The sequence below is a fragment of the Nipponia nippon genome, unplaced genomic scaffold (genome assembly GCF_047370975.1).
Source record: "Nipponia nippon isolate SJK-2023a ecotype South Korea unplaced genomic scaffold, ASM4737097v1 scaffold_6, whole genome shotgun sequence".
Lineage (NCBI taxonomy): Eukaryota > Metazoa > Chordata > Aves > Pelecaniformes > Threskiornithidae > Nipponia > Nipponia nippon.
In genome coordinates this window covers 64,930,557-64,956,918 of record NW_028262380.1, presented here as the reverse complement: position 1 = coordinate 64,956,918, position 26,362 = coordinate 64,930,557, and the positions used below count along the sequence as shown (strand labels likewise).

Below are 26,362 nucleotides of genomic sequence, written 5' to 3'. Positions count from 1 at the left end.
ATTGGCAGAATGGGAAATTGGAGAGGCCTGATCTGCTGACTCTACCTCATACACCACTGAAGTGCCTCTGTTCTTACGTCAGTGCACCTGCTCCACTATTTCTGATCTGAGAACCTCCCAGAAAGTATTCCAGTTCAGGAAGTGCATTTTATGGAATAATGAAATGGAAAGAAAAAAAAAGAAAGATTAAACTCATTAATACTGAATCATTACAAAACCAAAGGCCACAAAGCATCTGTTGCAGGCAGGCACCGCTTGTAGAGGTTTTCACACTTATACCAGCTTGCTTCGTACTGTCGCTATCAAACAGACAGCACAGCCATGGCAACAGCTTCAAAACAGCTAACTCCTAAGCATTATGCAAGACTCTCCAACCGATCTTATTTTTCACATTTTTTATTTAAAGCTTCGCTCTTCACTCCTCTACCTTCTTCCTTTTTACAGGCTTACACGTGCCATGTACGGTATACTGAAACAACACTAAAAAGTTTAGCAAGGACTGGCATCCTCTGCGTTTTACTTTCCCCCAGGCCCACAATGGGACTGCCCCGGCTGATCCCTTAGTTCAGCTCTTCTGGGGCCAGCCAATGCGGCAGAAACTATTGCACCCGCTCCCTTTGGCTCCCCTCCCCACAAAAGACCAGAAACGTCCTTCCCACACAATGGCTGAGCTCCGCTGGCCCAGTGCGTGTGAACACTGAATGGTCTTTCTGATTCAATTAATTCAGTGGAATTACACTGGCCCCTTACCCCCCGCCTCATCCCATGGAAGCTTAGGGGATTGTTTCCTTTAGTTTTACCAAGACCCAGAGAGTATCGTCCTCCTTCATTGAAGCTCACAGCAAAACACACTTGCTGAAAGACTCCACATCAGACACCAAAATATATCACAGGAAAAGCAGCACGATTTTGCAAGGCTCAAGGATTTCCAGTTCATCAGTGGCTAACCAAGAAGGAGCACCTCTTCTACTGCTATGGTACTGTTTCTCCTTTATTTTTAATTAAAACCTTAGAATGCCTTGTATCTAACCCTCTGCAATTTTTTTTTTCACTTACTGTGAAATAACCGAAGCTTTCATAGAATACCATTATTTGTTTTAAGGATAAATCATTTCAGACGTTTATGCCTAGAACAGAAAGAAATGTTCTTTATAAGAGAAAACACTGTATAGTTATTGTGTTGAGGGAGATGACCTTTATCTTACCACTGGGACCATTATTTTCCCTGTGATCCTGCAAAACAATAAAGCATTACGCAATGGCCAACAAGAGTCAAGCAAAATACATGCCTCTTGCAGAAGCATACAAGCGTCCAGCTGAAAGCCACGGTGCGACCTGATTTCCCAACACTTGTTGCAGTCTCTTGTAATATCAGCTCAGGAACCTTAATCTGATAGACAAGGCCACAAAAAGCAGATTCACCCTTCTCTTTTCTCCAAATGGAGAGGAGAGAGAGAAACTGTGGCTGGTCTTGGAAGAACCTTTCATAAAGGTGTTGGTAGAACTGGCAAAAAACTGTAGCAAACTGGGCATCCATGAAGGAAATGCAGATTCTGGGAGACAACAAAACCCACCTATTGATATCAAATGTAGAAAATAATTCTGGCTACTATAGAGGTCTCATTTTGACCCTTCCCAAATTAAATCAAAGCAGCTCTTTTTGGATTGAACTGGACTTAAACTACACAGGGCTCTGGAAAAAAAAAAAAAAAAAAACCAAAAAAAACCCCACAAAACAACTAAACCCACAGATCTCAACAAGTAGAAAATAAAATCAAATGGTAGAGGGAAGTGTAACAGATCAAACAATTACATTAAGTTATTGTGAATGTTTTATTTAAAAACTGTTTTAACATGTCCTAAAATACTGAAGTTTTGGGGTTTTTTGCAATCAGCCACCAAGGACTTATGGCCAATGGCTTTTACAGCTGTAAAATCGGTAGCATCAGAGGGACCGATTCTCATTAGCAGCTATTTACTGGTACAGAATGAGTGGAATAGCTTTATGCTTTGGCATTTATTTTCTTATTACAATCTCTTCTTTTACTCAGATCAGATCTCTGCCTCAAACTCTGCCTTATACATATATATATATATTTATATACACACATGAACCAGCTTATACACATATCTAGCACATATACACACATGCTCTCACAAGGGCTTTTGAAACAGACCTAGACATAAGAATGTGCTGTACCAGTTGCAATTTAAGAGTATCACGTACACCTCTTGGTTATAGAAAGAACAGACGTTGCACAGAGAATTCTCTGTTTCCACACTCATGAATTTCCCCTTGTACACAAATACTTGTACTCAAACCCCCATCCACTGTGTGATCACCACCTGGCTACGAGGACTACATCTTTACAGCATTTATCAGCGAGGATGTGGGCATCAGCATTTCTTGGTAACAAGCTTGACATAGCACCAAGCAGAGACCTTTTGCAATAATTACAAGACATCCAATTTTATTGCAGTCCAAAAAAGTTTCAAGGGGGTGACTTAAAAAAAAAAAAAAATCACATTACATGGTTTCTTAATGATACTTTGGGGATATATGAATGAAAGCTCAATTCTGAAACTTCTCTATCATTTTAATAATTATAAAAATCATAGTCTCTTAAAACATTTCACCTGACTCAAGGTTTTACAAAAGCTTATTAACCAAGTCTTATCCTCCTGAAATGAGCATTCATGCCCATTCTACACAATGAGAAACTGAGTTCCAAAGTTGACCTGTTGTCTTCCAGATCTGTTTTCTACATGCCAGGCAACATCCACGCTCATTAGCGATGGCAGGGGATTGGGCCACTTCATCTTCTAGAGTTAGGTCTAACAACGAAAGCCTATGCAGAGTTTGCTGCCAATGCTAGAGCTGAAAGTAGGTCAGTCCCCATGATTTCTTTTGTTAAACATGAGGTATTTGTTACCTTCAGCCACAGGCTTTGCAAGTTAATCACTTCTGGGTGGCATTTCAAAAAGCAAGACAACCTGCTAGGTCCCAGCTGCATGAGGTTTGCTATTTCAGCGGCTACCAACAATGCTGAATCAGAAACAAAATACAGAGTCAGCAGGAAAGACTGCATCTCCTCTATTCTTGAAATCCTCTCTAATTTTCAATGAAAGATGCAGACTTCCTGCTATGAGCAACGAGAAACAGTGAACCCCGGTGAAATTCCTGCGTGACCGAGCTGGACTGGTATACCAAATGTGTGTGGTACAGCATAGCCAAGAAGGACTAGCAGGCATGCCAGATGCCATTACTTCAAGCCCTCTAGACAAAAATAGCATCGTTGATCAGTATTTCACGTGACTGCTGACACAGTATCAGAATGGCAGCCCTTGTGCAGTCTGCCTGTCAGGGATAAGCTCACAAGTAGTCTCTCTGATCCCCAAGAGCGCATTGCTTGAGTTCCAGCAAAGATGCCAGCAACTGCAGAACCACAAGGAGTGAAATAACCCCTGAGCAGTAGTCTCCACAACTGAAGGCTGAAGGACATGAACAGTCATCTCAGCTAAAACTCGAACTATTGAGTTATAACCTCTGGGTTTCCACAAACACGACACACAATCATGAACCTTTAAAAGGCCCTTTTTTTTAGTGCACTTATCGTAAGGATAAACTGACACTTAACTTGTGATCCATTTTTCCAGCTCTCCTTACTGGAGGGGAAAGTGTTACTGTTTGCAAGTTCAGCAAACCAAGTAGATGGATAAGCATTCAATCTTTTAAAACCTACTGATGTATAAGAGGCTTCAGTTGCCCCATCGTACACTTCTGTAAGCCTGATCACAGGCTGGGACTGATGTTCACCATGCTCAGCAGCCCCACAGGTGCATACAGGGATGACAACACAGGGCTGTTGCATGCAGCCCATACTCAGAGAGGCAACTCCTCTTCATAAAGTCCTGGCAGAGGCTCTCACGAGCTGGACATACTTCACTGTGCAGCAGCTGCAAGATCCTACCTTGGAGCTGTCTAACATGGCCCACTGCATCTGTGTTCAGTAAGACTGAGTGCACCAAAGCACCCTTAGCTCCATCTCAGCTCAGCAGCTACGCACTGTCCTCTGGAAAAGGGTCATTCAGGGGTTGTTTACTCAGAGCAATTATCACATCCACATCAAGAAAAGCAGTTTTATTTTTTTGCGGTTTTAAGCTAAGCTACATGTATCCTGCTGGGAACACACTGCAATGGAATAAACGACCCCGAGCTTTTGCCTCCTCCAAGTTTCAGGCAAAACATATTCTTCTTTCCAAGCCTGAAAAAGGGGTGGAAGGCCTAGTTAGTGTTGTTTTCTCAATACCCCAAGCTGAGTATTGTTAAATTCCTCATTTCTTGGTAAAAAAAAAAAAAAAAAAATCATATTCAAGAAATTTCATATTCATCTTTTGGCTAAGTTTTCCTACAGATTTTCCTGCAGAGTATAGTGACTGCTTTTCTCCAGGGGGGTGTCTGCTTGCTTTTAAAATAGCTTTTTGTGTAATTGTTCTTTACTGACAGTTCTATTAAGCTTATATGTTACAAAAGCTTGCTTTTAGAAATTCTGTTCTGTAGGACAAATTTGGAAATTAAAGCAAGAACAAAATGTCTTCACATTTAGAATTCAGTGTAAGAAAAGCGCATGTCACAGTGCAGATCCTTGCACTGAATAACAATTAGCTAATACTTAATTTCTTCCACTACCGTCATCTTAATTGCCATATATTACATACAACCCACAAGAGCTTTCTCATCTCTGCACCTGCTCAGGCTGTCTATTCTATTACTTCAGCAAAAATGACTTTTCCTTTCTAACACTGAAAGACTAAATGAGCAAGTACAAAAGTCCCGTTGCTGTGAGCCACAACCTTTGCAGCAAAAAGGGCCGTAGACTTGCAGGAAGAGTTCCTTGTGTTTTTTTCCCCTAAGAGCTTTACCCTTCACGATGCAAATCCCTTGGTCCTGCTCCAGCAAACCACCTAAAACCCATCACATGGATTACGTGTAGCAAGCAAAAAGCTTCTGCTGGATTCTGGTAAAAGGTCTTGGCATATTGCACAACTAAGCCCCCAGACCCCAACCAACTCACCCCTGGACAACACAAGGGACCAGTCTGTTGTACAAAGATGATTTTTTTTTTTTCTCCCTGTTGAAGTAGCTGTTGTGATTGACTTTGCAGCTTTTATAACAGTCATCCCAACTTCCCCTACTGCTCTCCCTTCATAAGTACCACCAGCATTGAAAAAAATCTTTGTGACTATGGCTATTGAACTTTTCTGGCAGTTTCCAGCCACCAGTCGCAAAGAGCTCCCTGCACTGGCTGCACAGTGGGACTGGTATCACAGCAAGGAGACACAGAATTCCATGGTTAACTTAGAGCAGCCAGGTCCGCTACGAGGCACCGTCTAAGCCCTAAAACTCCTTGCTCTGAAAACAGTGGGAGGAGATACTTATTGCTCAGGAATTGGTATTGCTGCCATATTCAGAAAGGCAAAACCCAGGAACTAACACTGGCAATACTTGCACATGCATTACAATTTAAGAGTGTGTTTTGAAATGCTACTTAATGTTTGTTTTGAAATGCTGCTTAATGTTTGGGGCAGATTATCCTGCTGGAGGAAATATAAATCCTTGCAACTCATTTGGACTATTGTGACTAGAAAAAAAACCATACTCAGCTAGACTATGTTGCCATACTTCATTCAAGGTGGCCAGACTTCCCCAATAATTAGAAGACATGCTTCCTATGGGCCACTGTGGGCTAGTTACTAAGAGAAAAATACAAAAGCCCTGTTCTGCCACCTTAACTCAGATTTATTCCGACCACTTTTTCATTATTTGGACAAAGGTGGCAGAGGCAACTTTTACAGCCAGTGACAGAGCCAAATTCCAAAATTGTAATTATAAATAGAATACAACATGCAGAGTTTTCAATTTATAGCTCTCAAGCTACTTTACGAAAACAAATGACAAATGAATTTTTAGAAAAAGAAACTCAGTTAAGTGACATGCCCAGAGCTGTGTTGCTCACCAGGAGCAGAGAGAAACAGAAATCAAGACTACCTGACAAATTAAAATACTTCTTTCCTCAGTCACTTGCCAGGCCTTACAAAAGCACGGTATACAGGTGTTAGGGCTATACATGACACTGGATTATGCCCCTGTGGTTCTGGCAAGTCGCCTGCCTGACCCTCAGTCTAACAAAACTTGCCTTGATCTGAAGTGACTGCCCATACACAGTCCAGTGAGGCATTTTGCATATGCTCATTAATGGCTTTTGTTGTATTCTGTCTTTCCCTCTGAAAACATTTTAAACAACTAACTCTGGATGCCAAAGAGACAACAGATAATTAGACAAGAGATAATTTGGGGACTAAATCAGTTAACAGCAAGAAAAATGGTTTGCATACTAGATATGCCCCACCAATGAAGTATTTTTCTCCTCATTAACTAAAAGATAGTGACATTAAATAATGTATAACACAGGGATCTTCCAAAGTGTACACTTCAGATTTAAGCACAGCAGTAGCCAGGATGCTTTTGCAAGCTGCTACACCAAAAATCAATGTAATGCTCAAAGTTCTTGCTTCTTGCTTCACCATTCTGGTTCCCATAAACACAAGCTCCTCTGGAATTCTCCTTTTGGGGTTTTGCATTACTCCACCTCCTCAAGAAAACCCATCTGGGTGAACAACATTTTAAAACCGTATATTAAGCCTCACGTGATTGAATACGGTTGACCTAACTGGCTGAAACCACTGCCAGTTTCTTCATATGCCAGGGAGTTCAACCAGCAAAAGACACGATGTTCTTCAACTACGGACATGGTGACACATGTTTCATTAGGAAAGGAGGAAGCAATGAAAAAGGACGCAGGTGGAAGGTGAAAACATTTTAAAGAGCAAGGGCAGGGTGAAGACCAAGACGACAATTTCCAAGGAAGAACAGCCAGTAGAACGAGAGCAGAAACAGAATCAGAGTGAAAATCCTGCTGATTACATATGAATACAGAAAAACAAACAGGAGGACATTAAAAAGAATAAGAAAGCAATAAAATAAAGGGGAAAACAATACGAATTGTTTATTTTTGCTTCTCCCAGTGATACAGCTACAGCCATAGAAATTTCCAGTTCATGTGCATGGCAGAAGTGAGAAAATTTGCTGGTGACATCTGAGGTAAAAGTGAGTTGCCTGTCTTTCACTCACATGAAGATATTAACATAAACTGAAGACATCCCTAATGCATTGCATGTTCTTCCAACCATCCGTCTCGCACACTACTGTGCGGCAGAGTTGGGTTTGTTGCTTCCAAAGCAGGACTGCACCCGTCCGTCAAGCAGCCCAGACAGCATTTCTGGGCTTTGAGACCTGCTGAGCAGAACTTCACCACTTAACTCTTCCTACTACAGCCACAAAGGAGAGCAGCCAGGAGACACCTTGGCCATAGAGATGCCACAAACAGGCATTGTCTCAGAACTAAATAAAAAGGGACATTTTTCACAAAGTAGTATCTCAGAAGAGTGGATAAAGATTTACAGGGCTGAACCTATACAGATTTGTAACTCCGCCTTTTAGTAACACCACTAGAGTCTGTGAACACAGCATACAGCTTAAGTCCTGTAAAAGAACTAAGACCAAAGTGTCCTCTAGATAAGCTAGTCTAACACCTGAGTTTACAGACTACTGGATACTGTGTGGAAATTTTGTGGGTCTTCAGACTAAGCAAGTTACAGCAGCCACTACATTGCTTCCATCAGTCATTTCCAGACCATTATACCCAAATCCTAACTTTATTTCTTTTCATGTTGCTTGCAGAAAGGAAACCTCTAAACCCTACCACTGTACCATTATTGTCCTCTACAAGCTCTGAAAAGCATGAAGGCTATAGCTCTCTTCATTTGTCTTGTAGGACCAGCTTTTGCTATTCCAGTAAGTCCTCATCATGCTATTATTACTGGGAACTTAATTTCCCATTCTGTGAATACTCTGTGTTATCCCATTGACCTATACAAGATTTTTATTTACATGCAGATATTGAATGTATTTGTCTGTTCTAGGCCCATCCCTTAAACTACAAACTCGGAACCCATGGACAGAAGACTCCAGAAAAGGTACTCTTCTTGTTCTTTAAACATTAAGAGGCAACCTATGTTATTCATCTCGAATATATAAACCACATTAGTACATAGGTAGTGGTTGGCAAATTGATTCAGGTTAAAAAAAAAATGTAGGCCCCTTCACCCCAAGAATTAGTACCACGCATCTCGTGCCTCACGTATTACATAGCTAGAAACAGAACAGGACAAAATCTAAAGCTCACAACAGAAGTTTCACTTATTTGAAAAAATTACCTTAAATGAATCCCCACATATAATCATCACACCCGTATTTGTACAAACCATAAGCTCCACTGACAGTCGAACTTGTGGTTATCACTGCTCCAGTAAACAAGGAGGATGCAATCCTCAATTTATCACACCAAGTGATCATATGCAGTCTCAAACATGTAAGAATTTTAGCCACCATATGTTTAATTATTCACAATACAGAGCATTAGATACAGCTCATCTTGGAAAAGTACACCGTGGCTGACAGGCCAGATACACAGCCCTGATGCTAATGAGAGAGATGACTTCAGCAGCCCTATGCCATATATGCATGCTAATGACAGAGCTCACAATTTTGCATTCATCATTGACCCAAATTAAAATTCCTTTTTATTGCACCATTCCGGTGAGCATTTGTGGTTCAGACACAGTGGACCTTGGCTCCAAGCCAATGAATGTTTTGGAACAACTAAATTCAGAGCATGCTCTGTAGTAAGAGATGCAAAATCCCAACTCTTATGCTCATCTTTTTTAAATTATGAATTATATCCCACTCTGTGCAGCTTTCCAGATGCATTTCATGTCAATCCAGATGATGTTCTGCATTATGAAAACCAAAAAATTAACTTTTCCTAATGAAGTATCCAGCAGAACAAATTATGGTATAAACGCTAGTTTCTGGGAGACAGCTGTAGGCTGCAAACAACTCATACAGAAGACACTTGCATCAAAACAAAACGTTGCAATACCCAATGAATCATCAGTTCCAAGTGAATATGCAACATCTGTCAAAGGCCAGTTGTCCCTTAACAGTAGTAAAGTACAGCTACATTGACTGAAATTTGCCATCATATTAATAGACCCAAGTATTTTCACAAGCAACCGAGTTCTAAAAGTTTATTTTATCCTGGGGAGAAAGGTATAACAAAGAGCAGCAGCTGAAAGCCACAGCCAGGCACATTTCTGCATTGAGGCTGTGGCACATAACGAGGCTTCATGTCAAGACATGAGCCACATCTTTCTCAGGCTACTGCTTCAAGTCCAGACACCCACAGCAGACAATCTTAATGACTGTTTGGCCTTATATTTTCTAACTCTATAGAACTGGAAGCCCTTCACAGAAGACCGCTTTTTACTTAAACTTGAAGACATATAATATGTTGTCCACAGCAGTGCCCAAAAACACATGTAAAAAAACACTGTTCTTGAAATTTAATTTTCAAATGTTTTAATATCAGCTTGAGGTGTTCGGTAACACATAGATCACTTCTTATAAGGTCTTCAAGAAATGTGCATTTAATCTGGAAATGCTCTTCACTGAATTTCTGTTAGATTTGAGCAAACATACAGTCTTTCCCTGAAAAAATTAAGAGCTGGAAATGACATAGTGAATATATTGCCTGGTACTTTTCCTGCATCAGCAAGTACACTAGGCAAAACACAAGCTTCTAAAACATTCAGATACCACCTTGACACTGGGAAATAGGATATAGCTGATCTGCCAAGAGCCAATTTAATATTTCTAATCCCACCATTTTTTAAGACTGTAATAAGTATTTGTTAGAGGAGTGTTTGTTTCCAAGCAGTCAAGACTCTGCCCACACTAAAGGAAAGGCTATTCTGGCAGCTTGGGCGCTGAGAAGGTCTCATCTTCATAAATAAACCCCCCAAAAGCTTTAAGGAAAACCAGCATCAGGTGCTATTGTAGTAAGCAATAAGCAACACTGAACATCCATAGGTGTTTTTCAGAAATACGTCAGATGGTGCTGCTATTGGAAGTGCCTGTACTCACCCAGCAGCTGCTGTGTTACTAACAGCAGCAGAAAAGCAATTGCCACAGCAAGAGCTAACAGTCATTTCCGTACCTGCTTTCTCCTCGAGCATTTGAACCTTTTCCACTGAAGTTACTAGTTTTGCTATTGGCTTGACAGCATGCAAAAAAAGAAAGCCACTCAGCAAACACTTACAACTCCTGCTAGTGAGCTTATGATACAGTAGTTGCCACCAAATACAATAGTTCCCGATGAATTCAGCTAGGAAGCAATGATGTATCAGACTCGAAGTAGATGAATACGTTGATTATGAAATAGTTCAGATGCAGCGCACTCCTCAGGAATTACTACCACGACATCTTGTGAAAGGTGCTCTCTCTCCCCCTGCCCCTCTTTTCCCAGGCCTCCCATTTATCTGTGTAGGAAGATGAGTATCACATCCCCCTTCTCTAAGGTAAGTGATAATTACTGCAGCCCACAAGTCCCTGAAGTTATGATGCTAAATTATAATTAAGGATTTTGAGATTTCAGAAGACACCCATATGCATCTATCTCCTATGAGATCTTAAGCAGAGTTGCATGGACTTCTTCAGAAACTCCAGCAATAAAAGAAGGGACAGAAACGAATTTGCTAAGAAATGGAAATGCCGTCGGCTGTGAATTTCATGTTCTGGGCTAGTTTAAAAGAGGCATTTACAAAGAAAACAAATAAAAGTCAGTGTCATGCTTTGCAATACAAGGCAAAAATAACATTGCATTGACTTAAAATAAATTCTAAGATTTATTAATCTACTTGTTAATTTTTTTTTTTTTTTTAAGACTGACGATATTAATCCTGAAGCCCCGAAGGAAGAGAACGCAGGGTATATAGACAAGGGTGATTTGCTGCCCAGCCACAAAAACCTGAAACCAGAGGTATCAGTACCAGACGCTGAGCACAGGGATGAGCCCCAGACCACTAGAAAACAAGGAAGAACTGGCAGTGAGCATCAAGTGAAAAATAGCCTGGAAAGCACCAGTTTCCTTGCTCTGCAAAATAAACCAGGTTTGGCTTCTGATAACCAGGACAGCGATTCTGGAAGCAGCAGCAGAGAACAGTCCAGCTCTGAGCATTACCAGTTCAGGAGGCACGAGAAACCCAGCAAGACAGCCAATCGACGTGTTCTGGGCGATGCAGAAAATCCAGTGGATGCTCTCAGTCTTGATCGTGAGCATGACATATGGAAATATAATAAAAATACAATTGGCCTATCTGAAAAAAACAGTGAAAGTGGTGAAGAAGAAGGTGTGGAAGAAGAGGATGAGGAATGGGGCGAAGAAACTGATTACAGAGATATGAAGCACAAAGGCCACCAGACAAATAAAGGTAACCAATACAAAAGACAGCAAAATGAAAACAGTATGCAATCTGATGAAATCCTGAGAGGTTCCAGTCAACCAATCCGGATAACCAAGAGACATGGTGAGAAATTTGACCTAGAGAAAGAAGAGCGAGAGAACAGCCATAAGAAGCCCTATAAAGAAGAAATCCCCCTCTCTCAAAAACCCCATAACAAAGATCAGGAGGACAAATGGCAAAGCCAAGAGAGGAAAGACAATATTGAAGTAAGCTATCAGAGTGATCACGACACAGTGGTGAAAAGACAAGATACGCAGGACACTAATGCTGATGACGATGGTCATGACAGTGGTGACGCTGATGGTGAGGAAGATCTCAGCTACACCTGGAAAGAAGCAGCCTATGAGGAAGAGGAGAGAATCCAGAGTAATGACCAGGAGAGCACCAGTACTGAGCATGAAGGGGAAGGAACCAACCAAGATGACACTGCTGTTCATAGAGAGACCGAGGATTACCAAAATGTCGAGATTAAAGACCTTACTCACTCTGAACAAGATGATTACAATCATGAGTCACCTAATTCCGACAGCGAGCAACAGCTGGAAACGAGTAGCTCTGTTCAGAGCATTAATTCAATGGAACGTGAAGATAAGGTAAATTCTCTTTAAAATAAAGTTGGAACACTAGAAAAAGGGGGGGAACCAGTCTCAAATTTAAATTCCTGATGATTGAAAGGATATTTTGGAGAAAAAACAGATGTCATAATTTACTATTATAATTTATTAATATGCAGAAATCTCATCTCCCCTTTTATTCACTACTTATCTGGTTCATGCTGTGTCACTTCACATATAACATTTAGATGAATTGTACCAGAAAGGAAGCGAGCACAAGTCATGTAAGAGCTCCAGCCCCGATGGGCTGTGTAATGAAACACACAAATAAATATGGATACACAGATACAACACCTGGAACCCAGTCTAAAGCCGACTAGGAAAGCCTGTTCACTCCTCTCTCTCAAAGATTTTTCAACACTACCATGCAAAAGTGAACAGCTTGGAAAGGCAGAGCTAGAGTCCCTGGAATAGTTACCATCCTAGTGGCTACGGCACTTTCACACAAGATAAAGGATGTGAACTTTGTCCCTTCAGACAAAGGAGGATGTTGCACTTAGATCTGCCGTACCCCGGTCAGCCATTAGATAACCAGTGGACTATCAGTGAGGGGTGTTCTTCAAAAGAAAGAGTGAGTTTTCCTATGGCTATTAAATAAGGACCTGTAATATTTAAAAAAAAAAAAAAAAAGACAGGAGGCATCCATTTGAAAGAGGGCAGGCACCTCCCCACAGCACCAAAGAAGGGTCGGGACTGAAGACGTGTCCTTCCCTTCTGCTCCTGCTTCATGCGTCTGGCCTGGCAGCTCACAGTGCTGCTGCCCCCAGGCTCTACCAGGAGGCAGCTCACGCCCGCTGACCTGGAGGGCCCTGGCGCAAACTAAGACTTGAAGCACCAATTCTGCCAACCTCAAGGCACTACACTGCTGTATGTCAGCTACCGCGGAACCTCCAGGTGCTCAGGCCTTACTGAGCTCCTGTTTCTCTCTCTCCACCTCCTACTTTTTTTTTTTCTTCCAAATAACAGAGCACCTTAATACTACCAGAGGCTTTATGCCCTTCTTGCTTTTTGCATGGCAACCCCTTTCTGCTGCAAACAGAGCAAACTGTGCCTCAGTCAGCTCTATATTTGTACCCGAAAAAAATTTGTCCAAGTATTTTTTTCTTCCCAAGATTTACCACAACTTCTGCTTATGTCTCTGTGACTGTACAGGTTAAGACTACAGGCAGTTCCTATGATGAGATGGAAAGTGCAAGCAACAGGAGCGAGAAGGCTCTCCTGGGTAAGCCACAAGCAAAGCCATCATGTAACTGCTAACTCTCTGCGGCTGAGGAATCTGCTGGTCCGCATTTCTTTTCTGCCTTTGGCAGCACGCGATTTCACATGACTGAACTGTGCTTGTACATAATCCCACATCACAGTTGTGTTCCCAGAGAATCCCTTCCATACACCCTTGGATTTACTCATTTGTTTGTGAAAAACATTTGTAGACAGTGCACAAATTTTTGTGTCAGTTATAGAGGAATGGGAATTACCTTGCATTGAAACTGTTTGGTTTCAGAACAGTAGCTTGAGCTCAACTAGGAGCGGGACAAGTGCCAGTGCTGGATTCAGCAAGGACAGGTGGGATATGTTTCACCAAAGGGAGCTGGAGGTGAATGTCAGTCCTTACAGAAGAAATAGCTTTTTCTGAGAAATTTATTTCCCCATCCAACTCAAACCTGGGACCGCTAGAAGTCTCACAAAAACCCTCATTTAAAGTTTGGCTTCCTTTGTTCAATACAAGATCCAGCTGCATTTTAACAAACTTACAAAAAGCACTTGACTTCTTGGTGAATACTGGGCTGTATTTTCCTCTGACTGTCAGTGGTACCTGACAAACACTTGGCTTCACCCCATCCCCTCTAACAGTCCCTTCTTCTTGCTATGATTGCTAGACCCATGTAGGAACTTCCACTGCAAAAGAGGTAAAGTCTGCCATGTGGACAAACAAGGGAAACCCATCTGTATTTGCCAAGATCCTGCAGCTTGCCCTTCCACCAAAGACTATGAGCATGTAAGTATTTCATTCAATGCACAGCATGGGGGAAAGCCCACTAAAATATTTACAATATAACATATTCCCCTGCTATTATTTAGAATAATTCTACCTTAAAAAGCATGCAAGTGGGTTTGGGTGATTCCAGTAATTGTAAAAGTAAGTATAAAGTACCCAAAGTCACTGACTATAGCTTGAGAATAGTAGGAACACATATAGCTACATAGTACCTAAAGTGATTTGCTTCACCTAGTCTCTCAGGGATCATAGCTTTTCCCTGTCACTAAAAGTTCTATTTATCCATTTGATGCGTTAGAGCATATACTGAATACTAGTACATATCTAGTGTAATAGTCATGTACCATCTCAGAAACTACATTGCTACCACACAAAAATAAATTCAAGTGTCTCCAAACTGGGTGTCTAAGTACAGACAGCTAATCCTTATGTAGGCATATAACAACTACAATTTTCAATACTTCTGGTCACATGTATTCCCTGGGGGTATTCACAACTGCTACATCATATGTTAACGATACTTTTATTATTCTAATGCCTATATAAGTGACCAGAATTTTTCTCAACACAGTGGTGGCAGTGGTTTTGTTTTTCACTCCTCCTCTAGGTTTGTGGTACGGATAATAAGACTTATGATGGCACATGTCAACTCTTTGGCACCAAATGTCAACTTGATGGGACAAAAATGGGACGCCAGCTGCACCTAGACTATATGGGCTCCTGCAAATGTAAGGCTTGTTTCTCTGTGAAGAATTCACCTGGGTATAAAGAGCCAGTAGCCTTAACCACCAGCTAGCTTAAAGTTATCTTCTTTCTCCCTGTGCTCTCCCCCTTCTGCATCAATTATCTGCTAATTAAGACCTTCAAACCCTAAACATGTCTAAAAAGTCACTTTTTCTATAATTAAGGGTATTAAGCATCTGAATCCCAAAGACATCCCTCCTGTGCTTACACTAATTTGCTGTCAGCCATCTTCCCCCTGCACTGTCTTACATGCTCCCATTGCTATAGCATCTGAAGATGTTTTTTTAATACCTTGACCAGAAAACCAGTATTTACAGTCAGTTAATAAATGAAAATGTCAAGTCCAAAAAACCCCCAAAAAACTACTTAGATTCCAAATGCAGAAGTCAGAATCTACAAGCCAAAACTGATTTCCAAGCTCTTCAATTGCTGCATAACCTGGGAGCCGAGTGCACTCTCAGCCAGAATATTCCTTTGCTATTGAGGACTGTTTCATGCAACTGGCTGATAACAGTTTCACTGCACAACTCTGCTCAGAAGCTGCACAGATATATAGAGGTTCTGGCTTGCACAACTGGTTAAGCATGTGCACCAAAGAATGGTAGATTTATAATTGAACCCATTAGTTGAGGTCCCAATTTTATGTATTAACAGCTCCATCAATTTTAAGCTTAACTGGCATTTTGCTAGTGAGAATCAAATCTGACTTGGCTCAGAAATGCTCGAATGGGGATTTAACAGATCACTTGTTAACAAAAGCTTTCCTGTTTGGCACAGACATCCCCCACTGTACTGATTATGAAGTGGATCAGTTCCCCCTCCGGATGCGAGACTGGCTCAAAAACATCCTCATGCAATATTATGAACGTGATCTCGATACTTCTGGATTTTTAACTGAAAAGCAAAGGAGTAAGGTCAGCAATCCTTTACAAATAAGACCACACAGCTACATTGTTAGAGCCGGACTAACCATGTGAAAAAAAGTGATTCACACCTTATGAGTTCTCCCGTTTCCTATGAGCATTCCCTTTCTGGTTAAGGCAATTTAGACTCAATTAGATTCGTTACGTTGCAAAACACACTTACACGTCCCCTCGCACTCATTGAAGCTGAGACACATTTCTGCTATGAATGTTCCTTTTGTCCAAGCAAATGCAAGCCAGCTGTATTACTTTGAAGCCAGTGTCTACAGACAAGAGGCAGAAAAGGCAGAATTAGTGCACACCTAGATAAACATCGTTCGCTTGAGAAGACACAAACCAGCTTCTCTTCAGGGAAGTGCTTTGTGACAAACCTGCTGGAAAGATCAACTAATACATAGATAAGGATGACCCAATTTATGCAGTCAATGCCATTTTCCAAAGGACTTGAGGAAACTAAGCAGCCATAAGATGGAAGGTCTGGGTATGGATAACTAATTAAAAGTCAGAGTAAGAGGGAACAGCCAGCCAAGAGCTCACCTGTGGAGTCCCAAGAGTTGAAAGGACTTTTGCCATTCAGCTTTTGTTAAGTGACCTGGAAAAGGAAGGTAGGGGACAAAGCCTGCTGACAACTTCAAAGGAAGGAAGGACGGACTTGGACTCACCACGAAGAAAACTGCTCAAGGACCTCATGAGAGTGAGCGACTGGGCAGTCACACAGCAGGATTCGAGACAGAATTACAATAGAGAGCTTAGGGGACCCTCATGGGGGCAGGGGAATCCCTGTCTTGGACTGACAAAAAGTAGCTCCTCTTCTGTTCTTGAGACACACCTTGTACTTGGCCATCAATACAAAAGTACCCAAAAATGGACTCAACAGTTAAGGGTATCATTTGCACTTTTTAGTCCAGCCACATACGCTGTCCATCTACACCATGATACTCAAGGGCTATAAAATCACACGCTTAGTTTTAAGAGAAAAAAGCTGCTTTCTACCATCCAGTAGACCTGCAGCATCACACTACATTGGCTTAAAATGGAGTAAACATCTATTACCATTGGGCCTTTTTTTTTTAAAGAAGGATTTATGTCAAGTGAATTGGTGACGGTAGTTTGTTTTTGAAGATATAGATGCCATAACTGCCTAAAAAGCCATAACTGTTAGAAAATAGTTTAAAAGTTAAACCAAGACCTGGGCTGCTCTAACTCTGGAGTAGGAGGTGCATGGAGCAGGTTTATACAAAATATGCTTGAGCAACATCAAAGACTACTTACACAGTTACCAAGAGGGACATTGACCTATCCAGAATATCTCATACTAAATGGTACGAATTAGATGATTTCTGAGATGGCATATTTCACACCAAAATCCGAGTTGCTTGCCTCAGGACAGAAGATCAACAAATGTGATAAAATTGGTTGCATCTCCTACTAACCTGAGGGTACTGCCCTGCTTAGCTCAGCCTGACTATTAGGCCACAGGAACTTCTCTTCCTGTCTAGTTACTACCAAAGTTGACACAGACAGCAACAAAAATCATCTGCACTACTTGAGGCAAGTTTTCATGATGTGTATGGTCGAACACTAAAACCCGTTTCCCCAGTGGTATTTTATCAAGATTCATTTCTCCAAACCACCTCCTTGCTGAATAGTTCTCTTCAGGACAGACCTTCATCCCTGAACAAAAAATATCAACTTCTCTGTTGTGTTCAGGTCAAAAAAATCTACCAGAATGACAAGCGCCTCGTGGCTGGTGACCATGCAATTTCGCTGCTCCTGCATGACTTTGAGAAAAATTATCACATGTATGTGTATCCTGTGCACTGGCAGTTTCATCAGCTTGATCAGCACCCTGTTGACAGGTAAAAAAAAACAAAACAAAACTTTGCAGGTTCAGTTACAATTTGCTGTTTAAGGCTGTTTTACTTTTCTAAACCACTCAAAGGATTCTCTACATACAGGACCAGTCCCTCAGCTGATAGAAGCCAGTATCCCCCTCTTTCTAAGGAGGCATTAGTCTCTAACAGAACTTCTCTCATTGTTTTGCTGGAGCCACGTCTTATGTCAGAACCTGCTATCCTCTTGCCTTTCATAATCATCACGTATTACACCTTAAGCTCTACAGTGTCTTAATAGCTGCTAATGCCATCATCCTGAAACAAAACAAGGCTCACGAGATCCTGTTATTACTGAAGCTAAGAGCAACAGATTAAGTACAAAGGGCAGAGGCCTGTCAGCAATAATTCACTAGCGAGGTACCCATAGTTTTCAACTAATACTACAGAAGTCTATGGGGCTTTGAGCAACCTGGTCTACTGGAAGGTGTCTCTGGCTGTGGCAGGGGGATTGGAACCAGATGACCTTTAAGGTCCCTGGCAATCCAAACCATTTTATGATTCTGTGATTCTATGAAGTGTCACAGTTCATCATCAGTGTCACAGTTCAGAGGAAGCCCCCAGCTTCTGAGAACATGACTCAGATTTCAGGCTTTTGGTCATGGTACTCGGTGGTGGGATCCATGTTTCAAGGCTGCAGGCCCTCAATACCTTGTGCTGATCACGCCTACTGTCTAAGCACTTTGCCATCTTGATCTCCAGAAGATTAATGGCAAAACTCCATAACTGATCAGTTGTGAACAAGTCACAGTGATACTTTTTCTAGAAAAAAATGTTAGCAAACAAATAGCAGTTAAGACATATTAGTTTATCAGGTATTACACATCATCGTAAGGGCCTGGGACAGATTCAGTACAGAAGCACCACAACAGAATCCAGCAGGCATCTCTGTCCAAGTCACTGTTGTCATCTTCTAGCAGCTTAGAGCGTCTTTGATGATCCTGATGATTTATTAATGAAATACAGCTCTACATACCTGCTCTTTCTTTCAGATTATTAACACACTCTGAGCTCGCGCCTTTGAGAGCCTCCCTTGTTCCTATGGAACACTGCATAACCCGTTTCTTCCAAGAGTGTGATGGAGACCAAGACAAACTCATTGCTTTGAAGGAATGGTGCCGCTGCTTTGGGATTAAGGAAGGTAAACCTAAAAAAACAGGCCAATGTACAGGACAAAATGTTCCTCTCGAGACTAGGCACATTCTCAGACCACAATGTATGGGAAAGAAATTGTAGCCAGAAGCGCATGGCTACTGTGCATGGAGGCAAATGGAACAGTAACAGGACTGCAAAAGGTGCAAGGCTCTGAATTGTTTTATAAAGGTAGGAAAAAGTTATCTTTTCCACGAGGAAAAATTTGGGAGGTAGTTTGTACTAAATATCAAATCATTCCTGTGTGGTGTCTGAACCTATATGTTCTGCACATCTGCCTCTCAAGAAACACTCTTATTTTATCCTTCAGTGCCAAAGGAAAGGCAAAGCGAGCTTGTACTTTTAAATCAGTGGTCAAAGCATACTGATTGAAAATGCATTTAAGGATCTCAAGCCAAGCAGGGAAAATAACTGAGATCTCTCACTGATCAAGTAACTTTGCTCACCTCTAGATTACTATATACAATGCAAATGTTGTCATCATGCTGTAGTTGCAGGCCAAACCGTCTATTTTACCTAATCTGTCAGATGCAACACATGTTCAGATGGTGCCCACCAGACTGCATGCATCAGGAGACTTAGGCAGAGGCAGGGACGGTTTTTGAATCCTAAATGGACTAGCCATATGTTTGGTTCAGCTCAATCCACATTGAGACATCACTAGGAAAGTGAAACACTAGGTACTACTGTGCTGGTGATGTCTCTAGAATTAAGGCAGCAGCTGAGCAGAAGCTGTCATGATAGCAATTTGAGATTTACATGACTACATTCAACCTAAGGCATTCTTTCACAATCTACCTTCTTCTGCCGAACCCCAAGTGACAGCTGAACAATACTGCCAGTCATTAAGCAAGGGTAGCAGTAGCACAGGTTAATCCTAGAACAGAAGGCATTTGGTTAAACATGTGGACTGAAGAAATGTGTTGAAAATCCTACTAGCAACTCCCTGGTTTTAAGTGGAGGCTGATTCTGGTCAGAGATCAGACATGCAGAGCCTTCACTCTTCCCACAATTTTTCCAGCTCTTCTGATGACAATTTACCAGTCACAAACCGCATGTGGAAATACGCTGTGAGGAGTTATCACAATACACATGTACTGCTGCCAATGACTGTTCACCCAAAGAGGGGTTTAGGGTCAGTCATTTGTGAAGAGGGGGTGGAAGGGATTCTTGGCTCACAAGCAGATCAAGGAGACCTAACACTAGAAACAAGAAAGCACCTATCAGGAAGGGTCTAAATGAATGGCTCCTGAATATGATAGCAGCAACCATAATTGTTTTTTGTTAGGGATAGCATTCCCCTACATGAGCCCTCTGAAACTTTAGTGTATCACTTTCTTGATAGTGATGCAGCATAAAAATGTCTCTTTGGCATCAAATGTTAATAACATTTTCTTCTTCTTTGTTGCAGAAGACATAAATGAAAATCTCCTGTTCTAAGCCTGGCTGAACAGAATCCCAGTGCTGCCCCAAAACTGGTGAAATATGTGAATCCTGTTTATTTCTGTAATTAACAGCTTCATCGTTTTCAAGACAAAGGTGGCATAAGGTTCACTGCATTCTTATCAAATAACACAAGTGTAGAAAAGTTCTACACTCATTAACAGCAGGAAAATTTAACTACTCCAAGTGGTTCATAGCTAAACAACCAGCATTTTCCCCTGCATGCATCCATGATCTCTCTGAACCAATAAATAGTACTAACCTGATGACCGAGCTGTTCACAAAACTCTTCAGTAGAATTATAGGATGTGGATTTTACCATACACTGCAGAAAATTACCTTGAAATAGGACTTGTTTCCTTTATTTACTGTATTGTCAGTTTAACATTCTGCATAGAAGCCTCAAATAAAACAAAAGTCTACCTAAATATATGGGTTTTGTCAGAACTTTGTCAAAGAAAAGGTATCAAGGCAATGGTTCAATGGAAATTTCATTTTAGGTTTAAGGGAGAAGAAACTAGAGAGCGTAGATCATATACACCAGTCCTTAAACCGTAATTCCTAAAATACATGAAAAAATCAGCACTTTTCAGATACTTCTTCCCCCACCTCTTGAAATGCAACAGTAATATACCAATGCCACACAACAGAATTCCTGCTGACAAACTGTGTAATGAGCTAATTGTATGAGCACGGTGAGTGTGGATACGTGCCAAAAGACTGATGAGCCACAGGTCCACCATCACAAGGAGCAGAGGATATCACAGCTCCAACACCTCCTTATTCTCCTTAGCGGGCACACTCTTCCTTCCTCCCGCAGAAGCACCAACTACTGCTACCATATTTCCTGAGAAAGAAATGCTAACTATTTCTTTCACCATCTCCCAAGTTTTGCTTGCCTGAAGACAGGCACAATTTACACATGAAAAATAGGACAGAATGAGATTGTTCCTGAATCCCATCACTTTTGTGATTTTAAGCCAAGCACTTCACCAAAAACACTCCAGGCATGCTCCACTGTAAGCGAGAAGCCCCAAATGCTATTCCTAGAAAGGAAGATCAGAAAACACCTTTCAGCTGAACCATGTCACCTTTCCAATGAAAAGAAAATGGGATTCAGAAATGCTGTTTTGGTAGCTCAAGCAGTGAAAGTCCACTTGCCCCTTGATAATTTGCTCTTGAACCAGCAAGGGCCGCTAATCCTAGTCCAACTCCAGCCTGATGCCCTCGAAGACAATGAATCAAGCTACAATTATTTTCAACACAGGAACTTCTTATACAAGCAAAAGATTATTTCCCACCAAAACCAGTTTCACTGACAGTTTCTCCCATAAGCCTGGCTTGTTGCTCACTTCACATTCTGTAATATCATACAGCAGTGTATATGAATCAGCCTGGACTGCATGTACAAAAGCGTATTCTCTGTGCTAATGCCATTTGAAAAAGATCCTTTCTCTGGGACTTCAAACGTCTCAGGGAAAAAGTAATTTTGACAGCATTTTTTCTGCCTGACTGCAGCCTATTACTTATTTGCTTTTTCTACAGCCAAGAGTCAACCACCTTAAAACAATCAAATATAGTTCACAGAAGGACAACACCCAAGGGACTGACCTGTTCTCTACTGAGACTAATACTCACCATTGCTCTGCTCAGACCAAGTACTAGAAAAAGATGAATTTATCAGGGCAAACAGGGAAGATTTTCCTTTATACAGTCCAGGTTCTACAGGGCAAACAACGATCACCACCAAGATGATTACAGCTGTGGATTTATGTAGCACCTAATGTATTAAGGAGCAGATTGGCATCCCACCTGTTTTGAAATTCTCAGTGATGCTGCCACTTCTGCTTTTCCAGTGCAAGACACAGAAACGGAGCATTTGCTAATGTATGTATAGATAGATTCTACAGTCACAGTATGAGAAAAGTTTTTGCCAGAGCTCTTGTAGTCCACGAAGAGGCAAGCACCACCAATATTTAATCTGCAAATTATAACAACATTAAGAGTAAGGATGATAAATGAAAGCTAGTTTCCCCATCAGTACTTTAACTAGATTGTTACTATTCTAGCTTAACTTATATTTTAATCTTTATTATTTCTTCGTTTTGTGAAGTAGATAAGATAAAGTTAGTGAAAACTTTACTGACCTTCTGTAGATTTGATTGTTTCCATTTAGTTTTAATGAACCTAAATTAAACGTCTGTTTAGTCATAAGTATTTTCCCTCTCTCCAAGGGAGAACCAAGAGTGAACTCATGTTCCTACCAAGACTCAGGCACCCTTTGAGACACACGCAGACGCACATACATACAGATGCACATGTAGACAGTACACACAAATGCACTCATTGCTCACACCTAAACCATGGCACAATCTTATCCCCTGCGTGCAGCTGGTTATAATATGAACAGGACTAAAATTACCTGACCTACTGACTTTCCCTCTATTTCAGCTAAAACAGCAGGTCAACGTTAAGTGAGAAGAAATGCAGATGGGGATAGATGTTTTTAGACAGGTCCTTTAAGGAATATCAAAGTCCAGGATGCAGCCATAACTTCCAACCCTAATGGAAGACTGACAGCACGTGGGATATTCCAGGGGAAACATCAACCTGCACTTTGCTCTCCTCATATTTTAAGCCAAAGCACCCACTGCTATGGACGTAACACCCGACCAGACAATCCTGCCTTCTGACCCAGGACAACCACTGCTAAGTCTTCTGCAGATCAAGTCTGTCCTAGAACTGTACGTATCAGGGCAAGCGTCCTTCATCAGCTACATGCACTAATCCTGGCGACGATAAATTCAACAGAAATGGCCTGCTCTCATCCATTTAGGTTTCACCTGCTATGAGGCAGGACATTCAGCTCTCAAGCCAAGCAGGAGCTCCTCCTCCATTAAATGTGGCTTCTTTGAGTCACTGGGAGTAGAGCTTTCAAGACAACACAAATAGGCTTAAAAACAGAAAAAAAGTTTAGCTATATTTTGTTACTTTAGGCTTAAGAACAGACAGAACGCCATCAATACCACAAATGAGCAAGACCACCTCTGTCCAGGTTCCACCAACTGGCACCAAACAGCAGTTAATTCACAAAACCTTGCCTCCAAAATTTAGTGAAATTGCTCAGGTAAGTGGGTTGCATCTGTGCGAAGAGGTGCAAGGATCCGATCCAAAATTAACAAACCAGAAGGATATAGCTGCCAAAGGCAAGCTGGCTTACCTCTTTTCACTGACTTGGCCACCTGAATCTCCTTTTCAAGGGAGATCAGTCTCCTTATCAGTGCTGTACCGATACCAGATGTGTTTGCATTAAGTTTAGTTTTCAGTCCTCCTGCACAGCCACATGGAAGCCTCCAAAAAGAAGGAAAACCATCCTTATGCTATAGACTCTGGATAACATGTTGTTCTTCTCGATGGCCTTACATGTACTCTGCAGGAAAAGAACGGATTAGCATTTCAGCACATTTCCCAAATATATCTGAAGTGTATTTCCATTTGCATCTGGTTTTGGGTTTTGTTTAGTTTGTTGGGTTTTTTTTCCCCCAGTCACTGTTAATAGTTATTTTTATTGAGGATGAGAACAATCTTTCCAACTAGTCAACAAATAACTGTGCGAACACAAACATACCAATGTACAAAATTCCGTAAAAGGCATGTTTTCTTCTTTCTGCTCTTTCATCCCTGTGCTTTGTGACCAATATCTACTCTATTGCCTCCACAACAGGCAAATAGGATGCTTTGTAACAGATTTACAGTTCACCTCGCATCCTTATTAAGTTGCAAGTGCATGTGTGATCCAACAAGTACGTATTATGCTTCATGCCCTCAGACATGTCCCCAGAAAAAAGCACGGAGATGAGCTGTTGATGTCAGTGGTCTTGAACAGGTCCAACATAATGCCAACTTCTTCTGAATTGCATCCTACAAGATTTTCCCCAGATATATGTATTAATTTAAACTTCTTATTTACCAGTTCAGACTTTTCTACAAAAATAGTCACCAAACAAAGACCAAGCAAACACTGTAATTGAAAACTCATTTAGAGACTTGTCTTTCAATAGCTTTCTGACATCTGGCTATATACAGGTTAAGCAGAAAGCACAGCCCTCAAACTGCAAGTACGCTGCCAGTATACAGCTGGCCTCAAAAGGGAGCAGTGACTTTAATTCAAAAGTTCACATTTCTTCAGGAAAAAGGAGGTAATTTTTGAATTTGTAACACTCCCTCTCAGTTAGCAGCTTCAGTACTCTAGGCGTTATTACCCAAGTTTTCCTCCATCATCACTAAAGTGCAGAACCCTACAGTCAAAATATCTATACTGAAAAAATACACAACAAATATTCCTTTTATAACACACACGCTTCCATTGGCAGACCCATCAACCCGCCAAGGATTAGTAAGGGTCATATAAAAAAAAAAAAAAGGCTTCTTTATCAGCTGAGAAGTAAACTAAACATCCAAAATGTATTAAGAAGGTATGATTAATGGCATCCTGCATTTTTCTGATGTAAGCTGTAGCACTCAAACCTGTATATATAGACAGCAGCCATTCACGTGACCCTATCACTGGAGCCAGCCGACTTTCTCTGATCCACTGACGAGCTGTTCAACATGCAGTCCAAAGGTAATACAGATGCTTTAATGTTACCTGGACTAAATTTCATGACAAAAAATCCTTTGGGGTACGGCTGTAGACTGCATGACTGCGAAGGGGAAGGAAAAGCTTTTTTCCCACGGTGAGAGTGGTCAAGCACTGGCATAGGTTGCCCAGAGAGGTTGTGGATTCTGCATCCTGGGAGATGTTCAAAACCTGACTAGACAGTCCTGGACAGCTTGCTCTAGCTGACCCTGTTTGGGCACGTCTGGGGAATGGACTAAATCTCCAGAGGTCCCTGCCAACCTCAGCCATTCTGAGAGTCTGAAAAAAAGAGCATGTAGAACTACTCAGAGAAATACCAATGCTCTGCTGCTATGCTCATTGCTTAAAACAAAAAATTGCAAGAGGCTTCCATAAGCATTGTTAGGAAAGAACAAAATTAGGGATAGGTAAAATCAAAGACAAAAATAATGAGAAGTAAAATGCTGACAAGATCTCAAAGCACAGACAAGGCAGCAGGAAGCAGAAGCATAGCAAGCTTTATTCCATAACGACTTATCCTGACCATGTATGTGAGCAACTAAGGTAGAGATGACAGTTAAGGTCACACCACAAGCCATATTCAAGTAGGAACAGCTCCTGCTGCCTGATTTTCCTTTCTCTCTACACAGAGGAGAGCCATACTCCTCCAGGTCTTGTCTTTTGCCAGAACCAGGACACTATAATTCTGTTTTCAATCTCTTCACAGGACTCTCTCAAAATGCAATTCCTGCTGCTTTCTTGTGTTCTGAGCACGGTTCTTGCTCCTGTGAAAGCAGTAAGTACTGAAGAAGAAACTAAATAGGCATCCAATGTGGGAAATGTTAACACTGTAAACTGTAAATGACATGCTTTTAAACACAGCACCCTTCAGAATATTCAGGTGGTACAGGCCTCAACTTATTTATGTTATTACCATTTGTCCTGGTTTCAGCTGGGACAGAGTTAATTTTCTTAGTAGCTGGTATAGTGCTGTGTTTTGGATTTAGGATGAGAATAATGTTGATAACACGCTGATGTTTTAGTTGTTGCTGAGCAGTGCTTACACTAGTAAGGACTTCTCAGCTTCCCCTGCTCTGCCCGGTGCACAAGAAGCTGGGAGGAGGCACAGCCAGGACAGCTGGCCCAGACTGGCCCAAGGGCTATGCCATACTGTGTGATGTAATGCCCAGTATATAAACTGGGGGAAGGAGGAGGAAGGGTGGGATGCTCAGAGTGATGGTGTTTTGTCTTCCCAAGTAACCACTACACCTGATGGAGCCCTGCTTTCCTGGGGATGGCTGAACACCTGCCTGCCCATGGGAAGTAGTGAATGAAGTCCTTGCTTTGCTTGTGTGCATGGCTTTTGCTTTACCTATTAAACTGTCTTTTATCTCAAGCCATGAGTTTTCTCACTTTTACGCTTCCGATTCTCTCCCCCATCCCACCATGGGGGAGTGAGCAAGTGGCTGTGTGGGGCTTAGTTGCCAGCTGGGGTT

At 41.5% G+C, this 26,362-nt stretch overlaps 2 protein-coding genes across 6 annotated transcripts in view; one reads left to right on the top strand and one right to left on the bottom strand.

Annotated features, from left to right (window-relative positions):
• The window catches only part of DMP1 (dentin matrix acidic phosphoprotein 1), a 46,806-nt gene extending 21,689 nt beyond the window's left edge, over positions 1-25,117 (bottom strand). For all 5 annotated transcript variants that reach the window (XM_087737630.1, XM_087737632.1, XM_087737633.1 and 2 more), the window contains exons 1-2: positions 24,776-25,117; positions 23,469-23,678 (exon numbers count right to left, since the gene is read on the bottom strand). The gene's annotated coding sequence lies outside the window, so the exon portion shown is untranslated. The remainder of the gene's footprint in view (positions 1-23,468; positions 23,679-24,775) is intronic.
• On the top strand, positions 673-20,642 carry SPARCL1 (SPARC like 1). The gene is made up of 11 exons (XM_087737628.1): positions 673-977; positions 7,802-7,915; positions 8,044-8,097; positions 10,905-12,077; positions 13,251-13,320; positions 13,976-14,094; positions 14,702-14,822; positions 15,616-15,752; positions 17,472-17,620; positions 18,646-18,794; positions 20,217-20,642. Exons 2-11 carry the CDS (start codon positions 7,862-7,864, stop codon positions 20,243-20,245), a joined length of 2,055 nt encoding a protein of 684 aa, XP_087593754.1. The 5' UTR covers positions 673-977; positions 7,802-7,861; the 3' UTR covers positions 20,246-20,642.
• Positions 25,118-26,362: the final 1,245 nt, after the last annotated feature.

Excerpts from the sequence above, each read along its gene's own strand:
- SPARCL1 (XM_087737628.1), top strand. The coding sequence starts at position 7,862 with ATGAAGGCTATAGCTCTCTTCATTTGTCTTGTAGGACCAGCTTTTGCT. Across the intron at positions 8,098-10,904 it reads GACAGAAGACTCCAGAAAAG|ACTGACGATATTAATCCTGA; the intron begins GTACTCTTCTTG and ends TTTTTTTTTAAG. Across the intron at positions 14,823-15,615 it reads CTATATGGGCTCCTGCAAAT|ACATCCCCCACTGTACTGAT; the intron begins GTAAGGCTTGTT and ends TGTTTGGCACAG.